The sequence below is a fragment of the Sinohyriopsis cumingii genome, chromosome 15 (genome assembly GCF_028554795.1).
Source record: "Sinohyriopsis cumingii isolate HCF-2022 chromosome 15, ASM2855479v2, whole genome shotgun sequence".
In the NCBI taxonomy this organism is placed as follows: Eukaryota; Metazoa; Mollusca; class Bivalvia; order Unionida; family Unionidae; genus Sinohyriopsis; species Sinohyriopsis cumingii.
In genome coordinates this window covers 149,716,989-149,735,564 of record NC_142975.1, presented here as the reverse complement: position 1 = coordinate 149,735,564, position 18,576 = coordinate 149,716,989, and the positions used below count along the sequence as shown (strand labels likewise).

The window sequence follows — 18,576 nt, the reverse complement described above, 5'->3', positions numbered from 1 at the left end:
ACACAAATGTAACATAGATGTATGATGTGTAGTATACTAAAAGAACTGATTCCATTTCTGACATTGCTGTGACGAGTGCCTAGTTTCTGTTCAAGGTCAACTGATCACATGAAGTAAAAATTTACAGATGATTTAGGTGCAAGGAAGCACAGGTGGGATTTGTAGATAAATATGTACTTTTAGATATGAATACAAGGAAATGTGAAAACCTTCACAGCAACCCTTTATGAAAAAGGTAAATAAGTTCTTTTTACGGGTACATAGGCAAGTGAGCATTTAAGAACATACCTCGTTGCAAGTAGGGGGTGTGTCTGGAAGGGTGTGGCCCACTCCTCCTTGCTCCAAGGAGCAATGTCATACATCAGAAGGTCTTTGTCTGTCAGGGCAATAAACACAGGCTTCCAGCTTGGGGCACCCTGCTCATTCAGGAGCTGTACAAATGCAGTAAATAGTTAATTAAGTTTTCAATAAACACTGAAAGTTTCACTTGGAAATGGACAAAAACTTTATTGAAAAAAATTAAATAGGAAAAAAAAAATTATTGGTAAAAGTGCATATGTGAATATTATGATATTTACAAAAATACCATATGCACTCATTTACAAGTCAGATAAAACTGCAAACAGCACCTAAACAGATCCACCATTGCAGAAAGTGCTGGCTGGTCTAGGTCTATGTAGATTATTAGGACTAATATGCAGAACAACATACACAGATCCCAGTCTGCTGGCACAATATGCAATGGCAGATCCGTGTTTATGCTGTTTGCAGATGAAGCCAACTTATAAATGAGAGGTCTCACTAGGATTTTAAAACTGGGAGTCCAGGACTCCTATTTTGGAAAAAAAACAGGAGCCCACCAGCAAAAGTTGCAGTCTCCTACTAGAAGCATATTGGACACACATGAAGCGGCTAAATTTCCAGATGAGTAGAAACAGTGGTTGCCATTGAGTTTAATTTTCTAACTTCTTTACACCACTGACATAACTCTTATTTGTCCATTAAAGTGAGAGTGAATTATATCAGGCCAAGGAAATGTCTTACTTCATGCACTAAGCTAAGAATCACACATTGTGTTCCATGTAAAATATCAGTTCTAGCAACTTCCAGCACTCTGTTTAATCTCATTACAATCTTTGCCAATTTGTCCCAAAATACTTAAACAAATTTGCAAACAGCATTTTGTCTTAACTCGCAACATGTCTTGATTTCGAGGTCACATGCACTGCTTATTTGGCTATGCTTGGAAATGAACACCATAATTAAAGGTAAAGTTGTTCATTTGATGTACTCTTACACAAAAGTACATCACTGTGTTTGTCTTTCTGTCTCTGAATTCAGTCATTGTAAATATCAGCACATTTTCCCACCACACTGCAGCTAGTTGAACTTGCCGCCAAGCTATTGGGTCATGTTCTTCAAATATACTCTTACAATGACTACATGTACATCTGGGGGTCTTTCAGCAACTGAATTTTCTCACTGTAAATATCAGCACAGCTAAAATGATCATCTGATCGGCACATTTTCCCACTCAGCAGATGGTTGAAGCAGGACTGGCAAATGAGCTTGTACGGAGGACTCCTGTTATTTTCTGCATCCCAGGTAAAAAAACTGCATCCAAATATGCACGATTAAGCATTTCCAAGACCTCTGTGGGCAATATATATGCTATTATTTTTATACAGGTCTTGAGGTCTTACAAAACATTCAGCAATAAAAATGCTTGAATCATAAACAAATATATCCATAAAAATGCAACTATTATATACCTCAAATGAAAATTCTAAAGTTTATATGTTTTGCACTATCAATCATTGACAATTACTCCATGTCCTTTCCTGAATCAGAAATCTCGGAAACGCTTAATTACACGTATTTGGATGCCAATTTTTGATCTGGGACACAGAAAATCACTGAGGCGGGAGTCCTCCGTATGCATGTAATACGTGTGCGGCAAAATTCAAAGACTTGCCAGTCCTGCTTCAGCCACCTGCTTTGTGGGAAAATGTGTTGATCAATTAGCTGTGCTGATATTTACAATGACAGCATTCAGTGACTGAAAGACCCCTTGACGAACATACATGTTGCCATTATAAGAGTACATGATGCAATAGCTGGGAGGCAAGTTCAAAGGCTCTGACTGGCGGCCAGATGAGAAAATGTAGTGATATTTACAGTGATTGAATTCAGCGTCAGAAAGACCCAGAGATATAAATGCGGTCATTTATAAAATTACATCAAATAAACAACTTTAGCTTTCGTTATTGTGTTCATTTCCTAATGTATCGGAATAAGTAGTGCACGTGACCTCAGAATCAAGACATTTGAGACTTAAACAAATGCCATTCATAAATTTGGATAAGTATTTTTGGGTTAAACGGCAAACTGACGAAGATTGTAACTAGATTCAAAAGAGTGCTAAAACTGCTAGAATTGATAGTTCGGATAGGACAGTAGCTAAGTGTAAGAAAGTGTGTGATGTCTAGCTTAGTGTTTGGAATAAGTCCTTACTTGGATTGACAAAATTCAGCATCACTCTGATGGACGAACAAGAGCTATTTAAGAGATACATTGACTGACCATACTTTTTTTAAATGTCCCTCGCCTTAGCCCAGTTAGTTCCAGTGTTTAGCGAAATGTACTCATCAAGACATCAGTAGCTAGGCCTAGTTTTGATATCAATTATGTTAACAAACAAACAAACTCTTGCCCATTCACAAGCATATGTTTTGATAGCTGATTGACCATTAACCCTTTTCCGAGTAAGATAGTTATTTCCTGCATGATATCCTTTGATGATAAAACATACAAACATGTGTTTTAAGATCAGAATCGGTGATCTGGATATATATTAACTGCCTCTTGTACACTATTTCGTCATAAAATTAGTTTGAAACTAAGTGAAAAAGTAGGCCTAACGTGAAATAATGGCGGACTTCGCTAAGCTTGGGATGTACGAGTTTATTAGATTGTCTGTTTTCGTAAATCGTCGGGCAAATATTTTCAGAAAAATATACAAATCATTGAAAGCAAAGACAAGGTATTATTTTATTAAAGATTTAACTTTAAAATGCAAATTATGTAGGTCAGAAACGTATGGGACAATGCTATGTTGTGGAATTCACAAGATGCGCTTTAAGGTCTAAGCTGTTTTCCCACCTGACACGTATTTGAGAAAATACGGGGGAAAAAAACAGCAAATCGGATACTATTTAACCATTGCCTAAAATTACTACAAGGACGTAGACAAATAAATAAACCATAAATTTGCAATCCTGTCAATGGACTGTTGTAATGAAGCTATATTAAAGTGAGTGATTACATTACGAAAACCTCTCCATCTAAAAATAGATGCATTCACGTCTGTGTTGATTCTGTAGGAAAGAAGGGACTGCAACTTTTGATAGTGGGACTCCTATTTTTACCAAAATGGGAGTCCTGAACTCCAAGTTTTCAAATCCTAGCGAGACATCTGCTGAATATATATGACAAAAATGAGTAAACAGGGAATAGAATTTTCAAATACTTCACATCATTTATTGTTCTATCATCTACCTGTTGTGCTACTAAGTAGAGCTGGGAAAAACATTCCATAGATAGTGAAATCTGTCTATAAAGAATGCCCAAATAATACATACAGTATCATACAAAGCAATATTCTCTGGAGATGCACCACCTCTTCCCCCCCCACCCCCATTCACTGCACTTAAACATAGGACAGCATGCTCAATAAACAATATGTAATTTGGTAATGTCTTATACAGACAAGAATTCTTTCCATGGATAAGCCTGTCTCGCTCCATCCACAGTTCCCTGTGCTAAAACATATCACAGCATATCCAAGGATTAATTTTGTAATGTATCATACAGACAAGTATTCTTTCCATGGATAAGCCTGGCTCCTTCCATCTGCAGTGATAAAACATATCACAGCATACCCAAGGATCAATTTCGTACTGTATCATATATACAAGTATTCTCTCTCTGAAGAGCCTACATCACCACTAAGGTTCCCTGTACAAACAACATGACAGCTTTCTGATGTTTATGCCTTGACTTGTAAATTAAGATAATGATGTACAATTCTTTTACCTTTTCTTGAATGTTTACTGCAAGCAAGTAAAATACAAAATGTAAATAAATAAAAATGTCCTTTAGAACAGACATAAATGTTTTGTTCATTTTGTACAATGTGGAAAACCTAACCATGAATATTATTTACCTGTTCTGCCAACCAGCCAATGTGCCTTATCTCCCTTTGATTTGGTGCCATAGTCATAATGTTATTGGCATCAGCAACAGCTTGTGCCGTTAGCATTGTGACATTTGAGTGTATAGCATTGAACCAATCACTGGCTGTAGCTTGATCAGGAAAACGCAGAATGCAGGAACTTTTACCATCTGGGGAGTGAAGTTCAATTGTTCTTTTGTCTGGATCCGACATGCTGAGGTTGCGGCAGAGGTAGCACAATTTAAGTGGAATTGCTTTGGTTTCAGACCAATTTGCTTTGCCAGTGTCACGATGTGAATCTGGAGTTCCCCACCCTATTTCGTTGAGAGCTGATGTTTTCCGAAAGTAGGGTGTCACTTCTCTGAGATATTTAACTGCAACAAAAAAAAAAAATGTAAATCATACACTTGAAGCATATTATTTTCATTAATGTTAAATAAAGAAAAGATATGTAATGCCCTAATTACATTAAATGTTTGGAGTTATGAATAAAGCTTTGTTTTAATGCTTGAGAACTTCTGAAAAAAGAAAAACAGTAGAAGTGATGCGATGCTCTTCATTGTTCACACTCAGAATGTCTTGGACTTTTGAAGAGTTTGGATGAATTTCATGTATTAAATAAATATTTCTTTGCATTTCTTTTTGGGGAATTTACCCTTTATGGCTTTTGTTTTGGATGTCTGTTTTGGGATGCCTATAAACTTACTCAGTACTACACAGTCTGGATTGCACTGATGTGCTTTCAAACCCCATACAGACACGGGCATACGAACATGTTCTCATTTTTCTGCCAAGCTTGTATTATAGTGAGTGCAGCTCAAGCTTCCACAAGTGCATGCAACACTTATTAAAATTCTGATTTTCTAAAACGTTTACATGCTTTGAAAAACTGCAAAGTTTGGATACTGAAGAAATGAGACAAACGTTGAACATTCCTGAAAACAAAATAAACTACTACCCCAAATCAAATGGGTTAAATTGATTCTAATCTCTCCATTCCAACTGCTGTATATGCCTTGTACTTTGACAATTTAAAAAGTAATGCTGTAATGGCCAAAAAGAATCCATTATAAAACTGTATATTCCATCCTTTTAGTCTTTGTTTTAACTGCCTAGTACTGAAGCCAAATCAGTCTGATAGTTTTGAAAACTCCAACATACCAAATTTAGTAATGAAATTACTTTTTTACATGTCTGAATTAAAATGTCTGCAAGATACCTGCAAGTACAAATAAAAAACTCTTTGTCACTGACTTTGACCTTAATATCACAGAAAAAAGATCACTGAATTCGTTTCAGATAATGTCACAATACGTCCACATGCAAAGTTGGGTTAAAACTATAATCAACATTTTGGGGGAATGGAAAAGATGAAGTGGTGTAATGTACTCGTCAGAAATATCCCCAAACTTTTTTTTGAAATGATGCATTCCTTTTTGTAAAAACATGCTTACAAACCAGTACACCTAAAAACTCAAGCCCAAAGTGTGGACCATAAATTAAAGTCCAAGTGTTGACTATCAACATGTTCAATGGAATGCAATTAAATGCAAAGTCTGGTCAAAATTTACCTGTATATGCAGAAGTCACTGTGTTCATCAGCTCAGAGGACAAAGTACAAATATGCAATGAATGACCTTTGACTTGACCACAAGGTGAATTAAGTCTGGTTTTCAAAACTTCTTAACAAACATGCAGATATACACTCAGATGGTCAGCTTCATTCAGAAGCAATATCGCAAGAAGCACTTTGGTGTAAACCCCACATCAATGCCACCATTCATGCTAGAGGAGTAGTGACAACAAGATTTTCAAGATAGGCACCACAGTGTTACATTAGAATGTCAGATAAGCACCATTTTCCATCAGACCCAGCTACATGTATATAGACCTACAGTGTTTTAGCATTTTTGTGAAAATCCCATTTCTATGTGACCATTCGTTCAAAAAAAGAAGCGAAATAAAGATTTTCAAGGCAGCCATCAAGAAAGCATCATTTTAATGTATAAACATCTACATAATACAAGAAAGATTTGGTCTTTTTTCTCAAATATCAAAGTGGCAATCATGGCAATCAGTTGTAGAGAGGAAACTGAAGCAAGATTTTTCATCTTTTATTAAAACACAATGGATTCATTTTCATTTAAAACCATTTACAATTAATGAGAATTGTTTTAATGAAAATCCCATATCAAGATGACCATCCCTTCATGAGAATTAGTGATAACAAAATGATCAACATGACCATCATTTGACGGGCTTATCAATGTTATTTTTAATTAGGACTAAGGACTAACAAGATAACACTAAAAGTCTTTATCTGAATACCCCATGTGTATATGACCATCTGTTCAGGAAAAGTAGCTTTAACAAAGTTATCCAGATGTCCATTTAGTCACATAGATGTTTGAAATGCCCTGTTTTTATTTAGGACCAATTAAACATCACAAGTTAAAACCCAAAGTCACTATGACTACACTTTCATGAGAAGCAGGGATAACAAGACTATGATGATAACCACAATGTCCATCAAGCTGGAAGCCTGATCATCATCATTTTCATTTATGACACATTCAGTACTCACTAGACATTTTATGACGTCTTTTCGGGAAAACCCCATTTCTATATCACACCTGATAAGGAGAAGTAGCTATAAAACAATTCCAAAGATAGCTATTATCACAGCCAAATCAGAGGTATATTACCATTTTCGTTTATGATCAATTACACATTATAATTACACATTATAACAAGTTCTGTAGTTAAAACTGATAGGGTTATGATTATCCATTTGCGAGTTGAGAAACAAGATCGTTAAGATGACGACCATGGCCATGAAACTAGATGTCTCATCAGTATCATTTTCATTCTGGACCAACCAGCTGTCCTAAGCCTCTTAGTAATGACCCCATATCAATATGTATATATGACCATCTGTTAAGCAAATGTAGCTACAAGAAAATGTTCAAGATGGCTACCATGGCAGCCATATTGGATGTTTCATCAGCACCGTCTTCATTTCAATCTTTAAAGTGATAAATAAAATCATGTTGATATGACCATCAATTCACAAATATCAGCACTCTTTTTGAGAGTCAAAGCCTTTTTCAATTGAATCAACATAGGATACACAAAAATTACCTTCATTAGTCACTTTTTGTCAGGAAGGAGGGTACATTAGATCTATTTCACAAGCTCAAACAATCAGATGTAAGAATTCATTAATATCCATGGATGATACTCACAAACAAAAACCCCAGAGAACTTGACGACACAGCTTAAATGAATCAAGATCTGATCATAAATATAGCCTGTAGTGTTCAAAAGCTCAATCAATCAGTTGCAAGATCACCTCATGAACTCAACAGATCAGTGATCTTTGAACATATAAACTTACAAACCAGGTTTGATTGACGTTAGATCAGAAGTAATGCCATTAAAGTGCTCACAAACAAGTGTTGATTGACAAGAGCATGACACATGATGGATGCAGGTATTAGCGAATGCTCACTTAGCCTCTGACCAGGTGTCCTATAATTGCTTTGTTTATCCTTCATCCTCCCATCCAGTTAGGACTGGGTAAGAAAGTAGGTTCATTTATTGTTTGTCCCTGACTTCTGTTAACACGTATGAGGGCAATACATGGTATTTTTGCATCATGTATGTGGTACGATAAGACTGTAATGCATTACAAATTCAAGTGAGGACTGCTCAGATGGCCCAGTAGCAAAAGGATCCACCTTGGATGCAAGAGGTCGTGGGTTTGAACCACGACCGAGTAATTTCAAAGATGTCTAAAAATGGTACTAACAGCTACCTCGCTAGGTGATCAGCATTAGGATTGGTCATCCTGGTGTCAGGATAATGTAACTGGGTGGGACATCATGCTACATGTCTGCGGCATGATACCTCAGTGCTAAACATCCCTATAAACTGCTACACTGCAGACATTGTAGTGATATGACTGAAAATGTTTTAAGCTACGTTAAAAATCCAAATCACAAACACATGCAAATTTAAGTGATGACAAGATACAAGATGTTTTTAAAGCATTCATGCAGTGCCAATCAAAGGTTGTGGTGGCCAAGAAGAGCCCTGCATCTGATCAAATGGGTCAACCTGAAATGACCTGAAAGGTTGAAATAATACCACTGACAACTAACAGGTCAAGGATCAGAATAGCATATAGCTAACAGCTGATAAGTCAATGATTGTCTATAATATGCATAAGGAAATACAACCAATTTGTCAACACATAAAACAGCACCACCGTACCACTGACAAACATCTGAAAGATGAAAAGTATATAGGAAGATTAAAAGAACACCAAGTTCATGTGTGTATTGATAACGTATATTATTGTAGACTGTATTGTGAATCATATTGATATGTGGCACAGGTATATAATTTTGCCCCAATACCAGATATTTTATTTTCATAACAATGTGTAGTGGTAATTATTCTAAAGCATTTTCTATTAACATGTTAACCCCTGGAGCTTTTTGTCATTTTCGCCTAAAAATCAAGTAGGAAACACATTTTGAAAGCTATTTCTGAATAGACTCGAAAATACCAAATCCCTGGTCATCTTTCAATAACATACTGCCTAGTGGTATTAGAAACATCGATTTTCGTTGGCTATTTGACTCGCACATGAGCAGAAGGGTAAAAGTTGGACTTCTTTTCTTTTTTTTCCTAAACGGAGCCATTATTTTTGTATGCAGACCACTCTTTATTCCAAATGCCCATCTTATCCTACTTTTTGCAAAGGCTCATCTGTCTGTTTACAGTTCATACTGGTTTGCCTTAGATCTGAGACCAAAAAGTCTAAAATCCGGACACAAAATCAGATTCCGACCACGGGCAAATTTTGGGTAAAAAAAAGTCGGGTCCAAAAAATGAGGTTTTCTATCTGTATTTTGTAGTGCAACTAGATATTCCAGACTATTTGGTATCATTGTAGAGCTACATCTGTCTACCTTTCTATAATACCACCCACTTTAGTGTATCATGCATGACCATGAAGCTACAGAGCTCAGCAGTAGGCTACTACCTCCTGCCCCATAAAGTTGTCACTAGGGGTTAATGTGTTAATAAACTGCCTGATTCTAATGAAATGAACCACTGATTATACATTACAATTCCAAATATTATATTTATATCATTTATTTATGTACTGTTTCTTTGTATAAATGAATCATGATTGATTAAATGATTATGTCTTTAAAATATATAATACATGTGGATCTAGCCACCATTCCAAGAAACATCATAACATCTCAAATTTTATTCCTGAAATGAAGAATTTCTAACACATTTCTTATTTTTTAGCATTCAACAATTAAATTTGGAATTCAGCAGATAGGGAGAATTCAATTTCGATAATATTATAAACACATCATAAAAGTGACTTGTTTAAGTCAAAGAAACATTGTAGGAATTGCTCATATTTTCTTAAATTCAATATAAAATATATACCCAGGTGTACAAATCTGGAACTGTAAGGATTATGTTTTACCCATCCAATACCACCCTTTTTGAAACTGATATAATTGAATGTACTGTAAGCAGGATGATACAAAATCTCACTTTAAGAAATAGATGAGAAGCTGAAAGCAATGGGACCTTGGTCGTGCCTCATCTTCAAACTGGGTTGTTTTCCTGGTACTACTCCATTTGTTCCATTACTATCAGCAAAGGATTTGGCACAGAGTTGAAGACATATTTTTTTCCACATCTGAATCCAAAATATTTTTTATTTTTCAAATTTTAAAAAGATTTTATAATTTAACATATTTGCACACATAAACCTGAGAACTGGCTTGACATAAGAGTTGATTATCCAGCAAGTATGAACAGATTATAATCTGAGGTACAGCTTTTCTATTCAAGCGACTGGCAAAAGTCATGGCCTACATTAATGAGCAGAGCAGATTTATTAACAGGCATCTGCCCTACATAGGATGCGGTCATTTGACCCATTACATGAAAAAAATTGTTGGCATCTAGAGTTTGGATCACATGATCAAACAATATAAAAAATGACATCATAAGAAACACTAATTTTGTTACATGTCAGTTATTAATGAGTTAAAATATGCTTAACTTGTTATAGATGGAAAATAAATTATCTACTTATCGATTATGTGAAGAAAAGTACGGTTTGAGACAAAGCTATATAATTCTGACAGGGTCTATCTAAGAACTGAAAGATTTGATGGGAAATCCCCCATTCATGTTTGGAAAAAGGGTTAATGTTTCTAAACAAAATGGGGGAAATTTAGTGATTATTAAAGTTTATAAATACAAAAATTGGTGTGAATCCTGCAATGCAATACCCTGAATACACTGTTTTTTGCTAGTCCCTGGGTATGGTGACTGCTCTACACCACTACTGTTTTGGCAAATAACAAGTTTTCTATTGGGAATATTCTGTGATCTATACAACCACTAATGCAACTGGACAAGGTGTAGGAAAATTTCATCTTGAACAACCAAAGTTATAAAAGTCACTCCCTCTTGCTTGATATTTGGGACCCTCATGAGAGCAAATTCAGTGTACTTTAGAATGAATTATTTTAAATTTTTGCAATGTGCTTCTGTTGAATAAACATCTTTAAAATGCAAATATATGTATTATTATTCTGTTACTTCTACATGTATTTTCCAGCTTTATGAAATATATCTACTTTTCTCACCATCTTCTTTCTTTCATTAATGAACACAATTATACAGATTTATTTAACTTTTCTGCAATATTCTGAGTGAAAACAAAGATCCCACTTTGACAATTTACATGTACATTTAAATAATGAAGCTAGATATATTCAACTTTCATTTTTTTAAAACTCATTATGGCTCCTGTTATTGATAATGCAATTTTCAAAATGATAAAATTATATCATACAGGAAAAAGAAAAAGTACAATGATAAAGTAAAGTCAATACATGGATAACAAATTTAGATTTACATCCCTTGCCAAACTTACATTGTACATATAGTCACCGACACTATTTTCCATTTCCATATCTCGACCATGAATTTTAAACATGATAGAATAAGACCAGGGTTACAAGGGAATCTGGAATGTTATCACCACCAAAATCATACATAACATACTAAAAGTTACATGAGGTACAGTTTTTCTCCCGGATGCACAAATGAAAATAAGCAATGAGCTAGATTATCTAGTCGTAATAATTATATGTATTCTGTGGTAATGTTTCTGCTGTTACATGCAGTTCCAATACAAGCAACATTGTACCATTGTCCTAACACATGACCCCTGCTACTGTGCCAATAATGAAGATGAACAACTGTATGTTTTACAGTTATTCATTCAAGTTATTTATCACAAACTCATTTGCTGAAAACATATTATATCTATCCATACATACTGTTCTTACTGGAAAACTACATTTCCACCAAATACCAATAGTTCTTCGAAGGGACTGATACTCTACTGTCTGAAAAGAATTTCATTGGAATTCAAGATAGGACCATTTCTTCCTGTTGACTGCAGAGTGATAACGCATCTTTAATAATGTTTAGCGATAATATTTTCCAATTAGCTGATGTGATGAGAGTCTCATGTTTCACTGGATGAAAACAATTTCCTACTATTAAAGAACACACAATTTCTTCCTTTTAATTGTATGGTCTTGAAATCATCTTTGATATTCTGAAGTAAAAACAAGATTTTCTAATTAAATGCTGAGGTGGGCATACTTTGTCAACTTGGCACCATTTTCATTTAGGACCAACAAATCATGATAATGAAAAGTATTCAGGTGGAAACTCCATGTTGACAGAATTTTCCATTTTGGAGGAATGACAATACCATGGTGGCCATATTCAATAGCAGACATACACCATATCTAATTATTAACATTTCACCATCAAAACAAGTCTGTTGGTGAAAATGCAATAGCAATATGACCAGCCATCTACAAGAAGTAGTGATAACAAGATTGTCAAGCTGGAGACTGGCAGTTATATTAGAATCCAAATTGGCATCATTTTCATTTACAACAAACTAGACAACACAAGAAGTCTCTCAACTCCATTATTCATTTGGAAGAACAGTAACAAACTTCCATAAGCACCACTTAGTCTCCTCATTCATTACCATCCATATTTTTCATGAGAATATTGGTCAATAATGGGGTTTCCAACTAAGACTTCCTTTTATGGAGTGATTTTAGTATTGATTGTGATTTGGAGAAGATGAAAGAGATTAAAACATGTTTGGTGCTGAAGTATAATGCTTAAAAAACCACACATCATGCTGATTAAAGGAGGAATGAAATTTAAGTAATAAAATATGAATAAAGAAAATAAACCGTAACAAACTGAAGCATGTAAAATTAAGAATGGTAATGTGAAACCACTATATCTGTAACATCAAAATAACAATTATCACAGTTACAAATATCTTTAGATTTTTATTTTTATACCGTATATGTAAATATCCTAAACATTTCACAATGAATGAGTACTAGTAATTTGATGACATTTATGTTGGTAACACAACAAGACACAGACAATATCCTTAAATATTGCAAAGGAAAAAAGGTTTTGCTGTTGGGATTCCAACTACTCCTTGGTTTGGAAAGAGAAGTGACTTCTCCGTAAATTTTTAATTGGAATATTGCTAAACTTAGTCATGAAAAAGATCGCAAGAAAGACAAAGCAATGTTGTGCAGTGTGTTTTTCACAGCGTCTTTTAAAATTCTCTTGTTTCATGAAAATATCTTACCCTCGAGCTCAACCACTTTCCCTGCTTTCTTCAGTGCTCGAACGGCATCGTCGTGAGTTGCATCGCGCAGGTCTTCACCATTCACAGACAGAATGGCATCACCAACATAAAGCTTTTCAGTTTTATCTGCAGCCATACCTTTAAAAATTTTGCTGATTAGGATGGGCATTTTATTCTCCTTTCCTCCCTTTATACTAATGCCAAGTCCATTTTGTTCCTCCTTTACAACTCTTACCAATCTTTTCTGCCCAGCTATGTTGTCGGGAACTGGGTCAAGTTTTGCATTCGAGCCACTAGACACGGGCGACGCTGCGATAGAAATTCCGTTTGACCCGTTTAGGGATTCTGGGTTTTCTTCTAACGCTAGTACGAGTGATTCGTCGTTTAAGGTGACAGATACACGACACCATTGCTGTCGAATGTAGACTTCGAACAGTCCGGATCGACCTAGCAAGGAAGCCGCCATCTTCCCTTTTTTTCAAGGGAAATTACTCGAACAAAATTTGCCAAAAAGTTTGTAATTAGAGCAGTTATGTTTCTTGCACAAAACAATGCGAGTTAACCAGGTTTCTGTGTTTAAAATTCGCAATCCTCCCAAAACGAATACAAAAGTTGAACATCATTTGCTGATGTTTTAAAATCACATTTGAATTATTAATGTTTGAAATGTTAGAGCAATAGTAGAAGGCTGATTCGGACATTGGCTCATTCAGACCAGGCTTACTCGGCCCACGATTCGGCACAGATTGCGGGCAGATTTGACCAAAAAAGTAGCTGATTCGTTCCACGTGAAATATTATTAAGTTTCGTCCGGGATTTAAATGTGACATATACAGTTGTTTAAAATATGATATTTTTCATTATTTCTCAGGTACCTTCGGTAATTCAAAGATGCATTTAATGAAACAAAACCCGAAAATGTGGTTGTTATATATAGTAGCAGCAGAGGGGGCGAATCCTACAAACTACTTTTCCGAGACACCCCATCCACTGAAACTATTCCCGATAGAAGCGTTATTTCCATGAAATAACACTTTTATTCAGAAAACGAGACAAAAAAAAAATGTCCTTGAAAATGCTTTGTATTTCCGCTGATATAACGCGAGTTACTTCAATAAATCCGACTCGTATCCGACATAATTTCCACGGTGAGGTATCATCGAAAAATCAGGTGTAGTTTGCGCCCCTCTGCTGCTCTGGGAAGACGAAGATTTCCAAGGAAACATTTTCATGTTAACCATACAGTGTATCAAGTCCGATACGGTATCTTGTTCTGGGGTCGTGTAAATTTATTGTTACAAATCCATGCGGGGTTCTTTGAGCGCGACTAAAGAAATTTTTGAATTTATTTATGTCCATATCACCGCTACACCATGTCTGATGAATGTTTCTCAGCGTGTGAACATCAACTCCATTAAACACCGCAAGAAGATTACAGTTGTCTCTAATTACTTTAGGAATTTGTGTATAACGCTGAGTAACATAAATCACATCAGTGTTTTTATGACGACCTCGTGAAAATATTCTTGCAGGATTTTTTTGCTTGTCCAGCATCACATCATCATACACTACTAGGTTATTTATTTCCCCGTTAAGGTCTTCCACGGACGGAGCTTCTTCAATATCAGTTATAAATTCAACAACATCCTCGCCGTCTTCACTCAGCGCTTTTGCACTCTCATTAAAATCTTTTATAACATCATAACAACGTTGATCATCCACAGACGGAGCTATCAAGTATAGTTTGTCCCATTTCATCCACTTCATTATCATGTTCAGTAGCAGTTGCGTTTTACCTGATCCTGACGGTCCTATGATGATCATTCTGATAGAATTTGGTAGCACGGAATTATGCTTGACTGGTTCTTTCCTTCGCGTCGCAGAAAAATCAGTGATCTCCATTTGTATATAAAGAATAATAATTATGGATTTATATTGTGTAAAGTGTAAGGCACGAACCCCTACAAACGACATAACAACCATTACAACAAAAAATAACAGACAAGCACTCTCTGGTAAGTGTGTGCGATGTGGCACAAAAAAATTTAGATTTCAAAAAAAAAGCCTGACAAAGTCAGCGGAGGTGACATCGCAGCAACCCTCGGACGACTTCCAGGTACCCCTTGGGCTAAATATCCCGGAGAAAAACATCTTCCGGGATACAATTACTGCGGTCCAGGGACCCGACTAGATATCAGACTTGATGAACAATCTAAACCAAAACCGGGAGAGTATCCGATAAACGCTATCGACGCAGCGTGTCACATACATGATGTTGCTTATCGAAGTAAAGATCTACAAGACAGGCATATCGCGGATGTGAAATTAATTCATGCACTAAGCTCCATAAAAAATAAATCATTTAAGGAGTCACTCGCTAATTGGTTAGTAAGATCAGCGATGAAATCTAAATTAGTATTAGGCGCTGGATAATTAAATAAAAATGCAAGCGATTTATTATTCCCCAATCGGATACTGGAGAGGTAACTCAGCAATTAATAAACTCGCCAGCGCAGCAAAAGTAACACGCAAGGTTGCCAAAAATTGGCTATCAAAACAAGCAATATGGCAAATCTACCTACCACCACCTCGACAAATCAATTTTGCACATTTTGATGTTAGTACCCCCAATGAAGTTCATCAGGCTGACATACTATTTCTTCCTCATGATACTGTCCGTAGAAAAATATACAAATACGCGCTAACAGTAGTTGATGTTGCTAGTAGATACAAAGAAGCAGAACCGTTAGCGACTAAAACAGCCGCTGAAGTTGCCTCTGCGTTTAAACGAATTTATCAACGAGGACCTCTAAGCTGGCCCCGATTATTACAAGTTGATCCTGGTAAAGAATTTCAGGGCGCGGTATCATCACTGACAAAGCAGCATAACGTTGTTATACGACGAGGGCATACTGAAATTCATCGGGATCAGGCAATTGTTGAGCGATTTAACCGAACACTCGCTGAGAGATTATTCGGATACCAGTACGCGAGGGAATTCATTTACGATACGAGATCTCGTGAATGGGTTGCAAGACTGCCAAACGTGATAGCCGCGCTGAATAATGAAATTACCAGAACAACAAACATGAGACCTGTAAATGCAATCACAAAAAAATATATACCCCCCGTCAGTACACGCAGATATGTTTCAACGCAGCCACGGACGCTAGCGTCCCCACTGCTGGGTAATGTCACCGTTAGGTATTTATACGAACCAGGCGAACTAGAAGGAGGAAAAAAAAGAGCAACCGATCCCACATGGAGTGTTACTACACATAAGATATCCAGCATAACAAGATCAACTGGGAGAAACGCAATCTACAGATTAGATTCAACTGCTCCTCAGCGTGGATTCACACGCGAGCAACTTCAGGTGATTCCCACGGATACACAATTACCACCTCGATCACTTAAATAACTGCAGCAACACCTCTGCGTCGATTACACTCAAGACAGGTCAGCATTACATTTTCACGGGTATGACCGCGATTACTATCTATTCTATCTACGGTAAATTGCCTTGGATTATTTTTCGAATACTGCCACAGCAATAAACAATTACAACTCGCGCAGTGATTATTCTGCTGTTGTTGTAATTGTATAATAAATGTTTCGTCGAGATCAAACTCTCTGCCATTTTTTTTGTCGCTCTGTTTGTAACCGGCTAATTTCTTTCTTATTGTATCATCAGCGATTGATCTGTTGATGCTGTCGTTGATAACATCATCTAATACAATTCTTTGTAACTGAGCTATCCTTCTTACTCTTGACACGGCTAAATAAACTAAATTTGACCACTCGATGCGATCATCAACAATCCAAACTGTTGTATCTGAAATAGTTAGTCCCTGCGAACTGTGGATGGTCATAGCGTATCCTAGCGTCCACGGGGATTTGCTCATTTTCAGTGCCTGTTCAACAGCATCAACATCAACGATAACAATATCATTTAATACTAAATTTTGTTTTTCCGATTTTCCTGGAATATCAACATCAATATTCTGCAATCGCGTATCAGCTGGTCTATAACACAACGGCACTGGCAACATGGGAAATTTCTTCTGATGTAACTGAAATAACTGCTGCTGAAGCGTGTCCCTGACTATCTTTCTACTTGCAACAATTAAATCATCTGGTTTCCACGTTTCCCAAAAGTCGCTCAGCTCCGTCTCTGGAATTATTTCACGCATTATCTCACACTGGACTTTATTGGTTTGTAGCCTGATCAACGCCTTAAACTCTTTCAGCGTTTCATCGAGTGCTCTGTGATCGTTAGTTATTTCCTCATAATAATCTACAAAAGTTTTCAGCCACGTGTGTGGAGATTCACCTGTAAATGGCGGTGGTTGACCATGATCGCCGCACATCACCACTGCGGTATTTTTTTTTAGCAGCCAATCCAGAAACTGTTTTAATGTATCCAACGGCACAGTGTCTATCTCATCCCAGATGATTTTCTCAGGGATATATTTCGTCCCCATCCGCGATGGTGTCCACGTACCACCACTGTATTTGAAAAAACTGTGATACGTGCAAGCTTTTACTTTGCGTTGTCTCATCTCCCTGGCAAGTCTGTGTGTGGGTGTTAGCACAATCATGTCAGAGTTTCTAAATAATTCAATCGCTCGAGTTGTTTTACCAGAACCACCAGGCCCGTTCAGATAAACTGTTTTGTGTCTTGTAACAGGATCGTGCACCGGCGGCGACAACGACGTCGAAGGCATTTCTGCGCTGCGGTATTTATCTTCGATTGTCACATCAGCCGATTCACAATATCCGTGTAACATTTCATTCTTTATTCTCCACGAGCCCCACGATGGATCATCCGATATAACATTATCCAACAGCGCTGAGTGTTTTTTATCAATATAAAATGAATCCGTTGCAACTCTCACTGCGACAACAGGGAATCTATTAATCATCGACAACAAATTTATGGATACATAAGCTAGCATCGAAGATCTCAAATGTGTGTACTGAGATGATTCTCCGTCGATATAACTAAAAACAGTCCCTAGTTTTTCCCCGTTTGACAGAAACACATCTTCGCGGTTACAGAACATGTTGTTCGTGGCTGCATCAGCGACAACAAGATCCAATTCAGTCTTGTCCATGATTAATCGACTGTGATGTTGTTTATGATCATACGCTCCACCTTGAGTGAATTTTCCTATTATTTTTCGTCCTAGATCTTTTGCTGTGCTTGCATCATTTTTGATAATATCGTCGATAGAAGTTTCTGGATATTCTCGTGACCAATCTTCGATGACTTCTTGTGACGTAACCGGAGTTGGCAACCAAACTTCGGTTTGACGACAATAACATATAATCGCTTCGCTGACCGTCAGCGACAACAGTATTCGACTGTCAAGCATGTATCGCAATAACACTATCGGTGCCCATCGCTTCTCAACGAAATGTCTGCCAAACCAAACATAACACACAGGATGTAAATCCTTAGCGAATTTAAACGACGACACACAAGCAAATCCGGTCAAGTCAAAATCAGGCAATGGTCCGTTTACAGCAACTCTTGTCATCGAGTTTGTAACGTGGCCAAACCGTTTAAAATATTCGCTGC

General features: G+C 36.7%; 1 protein-coding gene across 1 annotated transcript in view; it reads right to left on the bottom strand.

Annotated features, from left to right (window-relative positions):
- LOC149783046 (beta-1-syntrophin-like) overlaps window positions 1–13,465 on the bottom strand; it is a 51,730-nt gene extending 38,265 nt beyond the window's left edge. Inside the window, exons 1-3 of the mRNA XM_089934644.1 lie at window positions 12,993–13,465; window positions 4,226–4,608; window positions 289–431 (exon numbers count right to left, since the gene is read on the bottom strand). Of these exons, the coding sequence (XP_089790770.1) occupies window positions 289–431; window positions 4,226–4,608; window positions 12,993–13,458 (992 nt within the window). The 5' untranslated portion in view covers window positions 13,459–13,465. The remainder of the gene's footprint in view (window positions 1–288; window positions 432–4,225; window positions 4,609–12,992) is intronic.
- Between the last annotated feature and the right edge of the window lie 5,111 nt (window positions 13,466–18,576).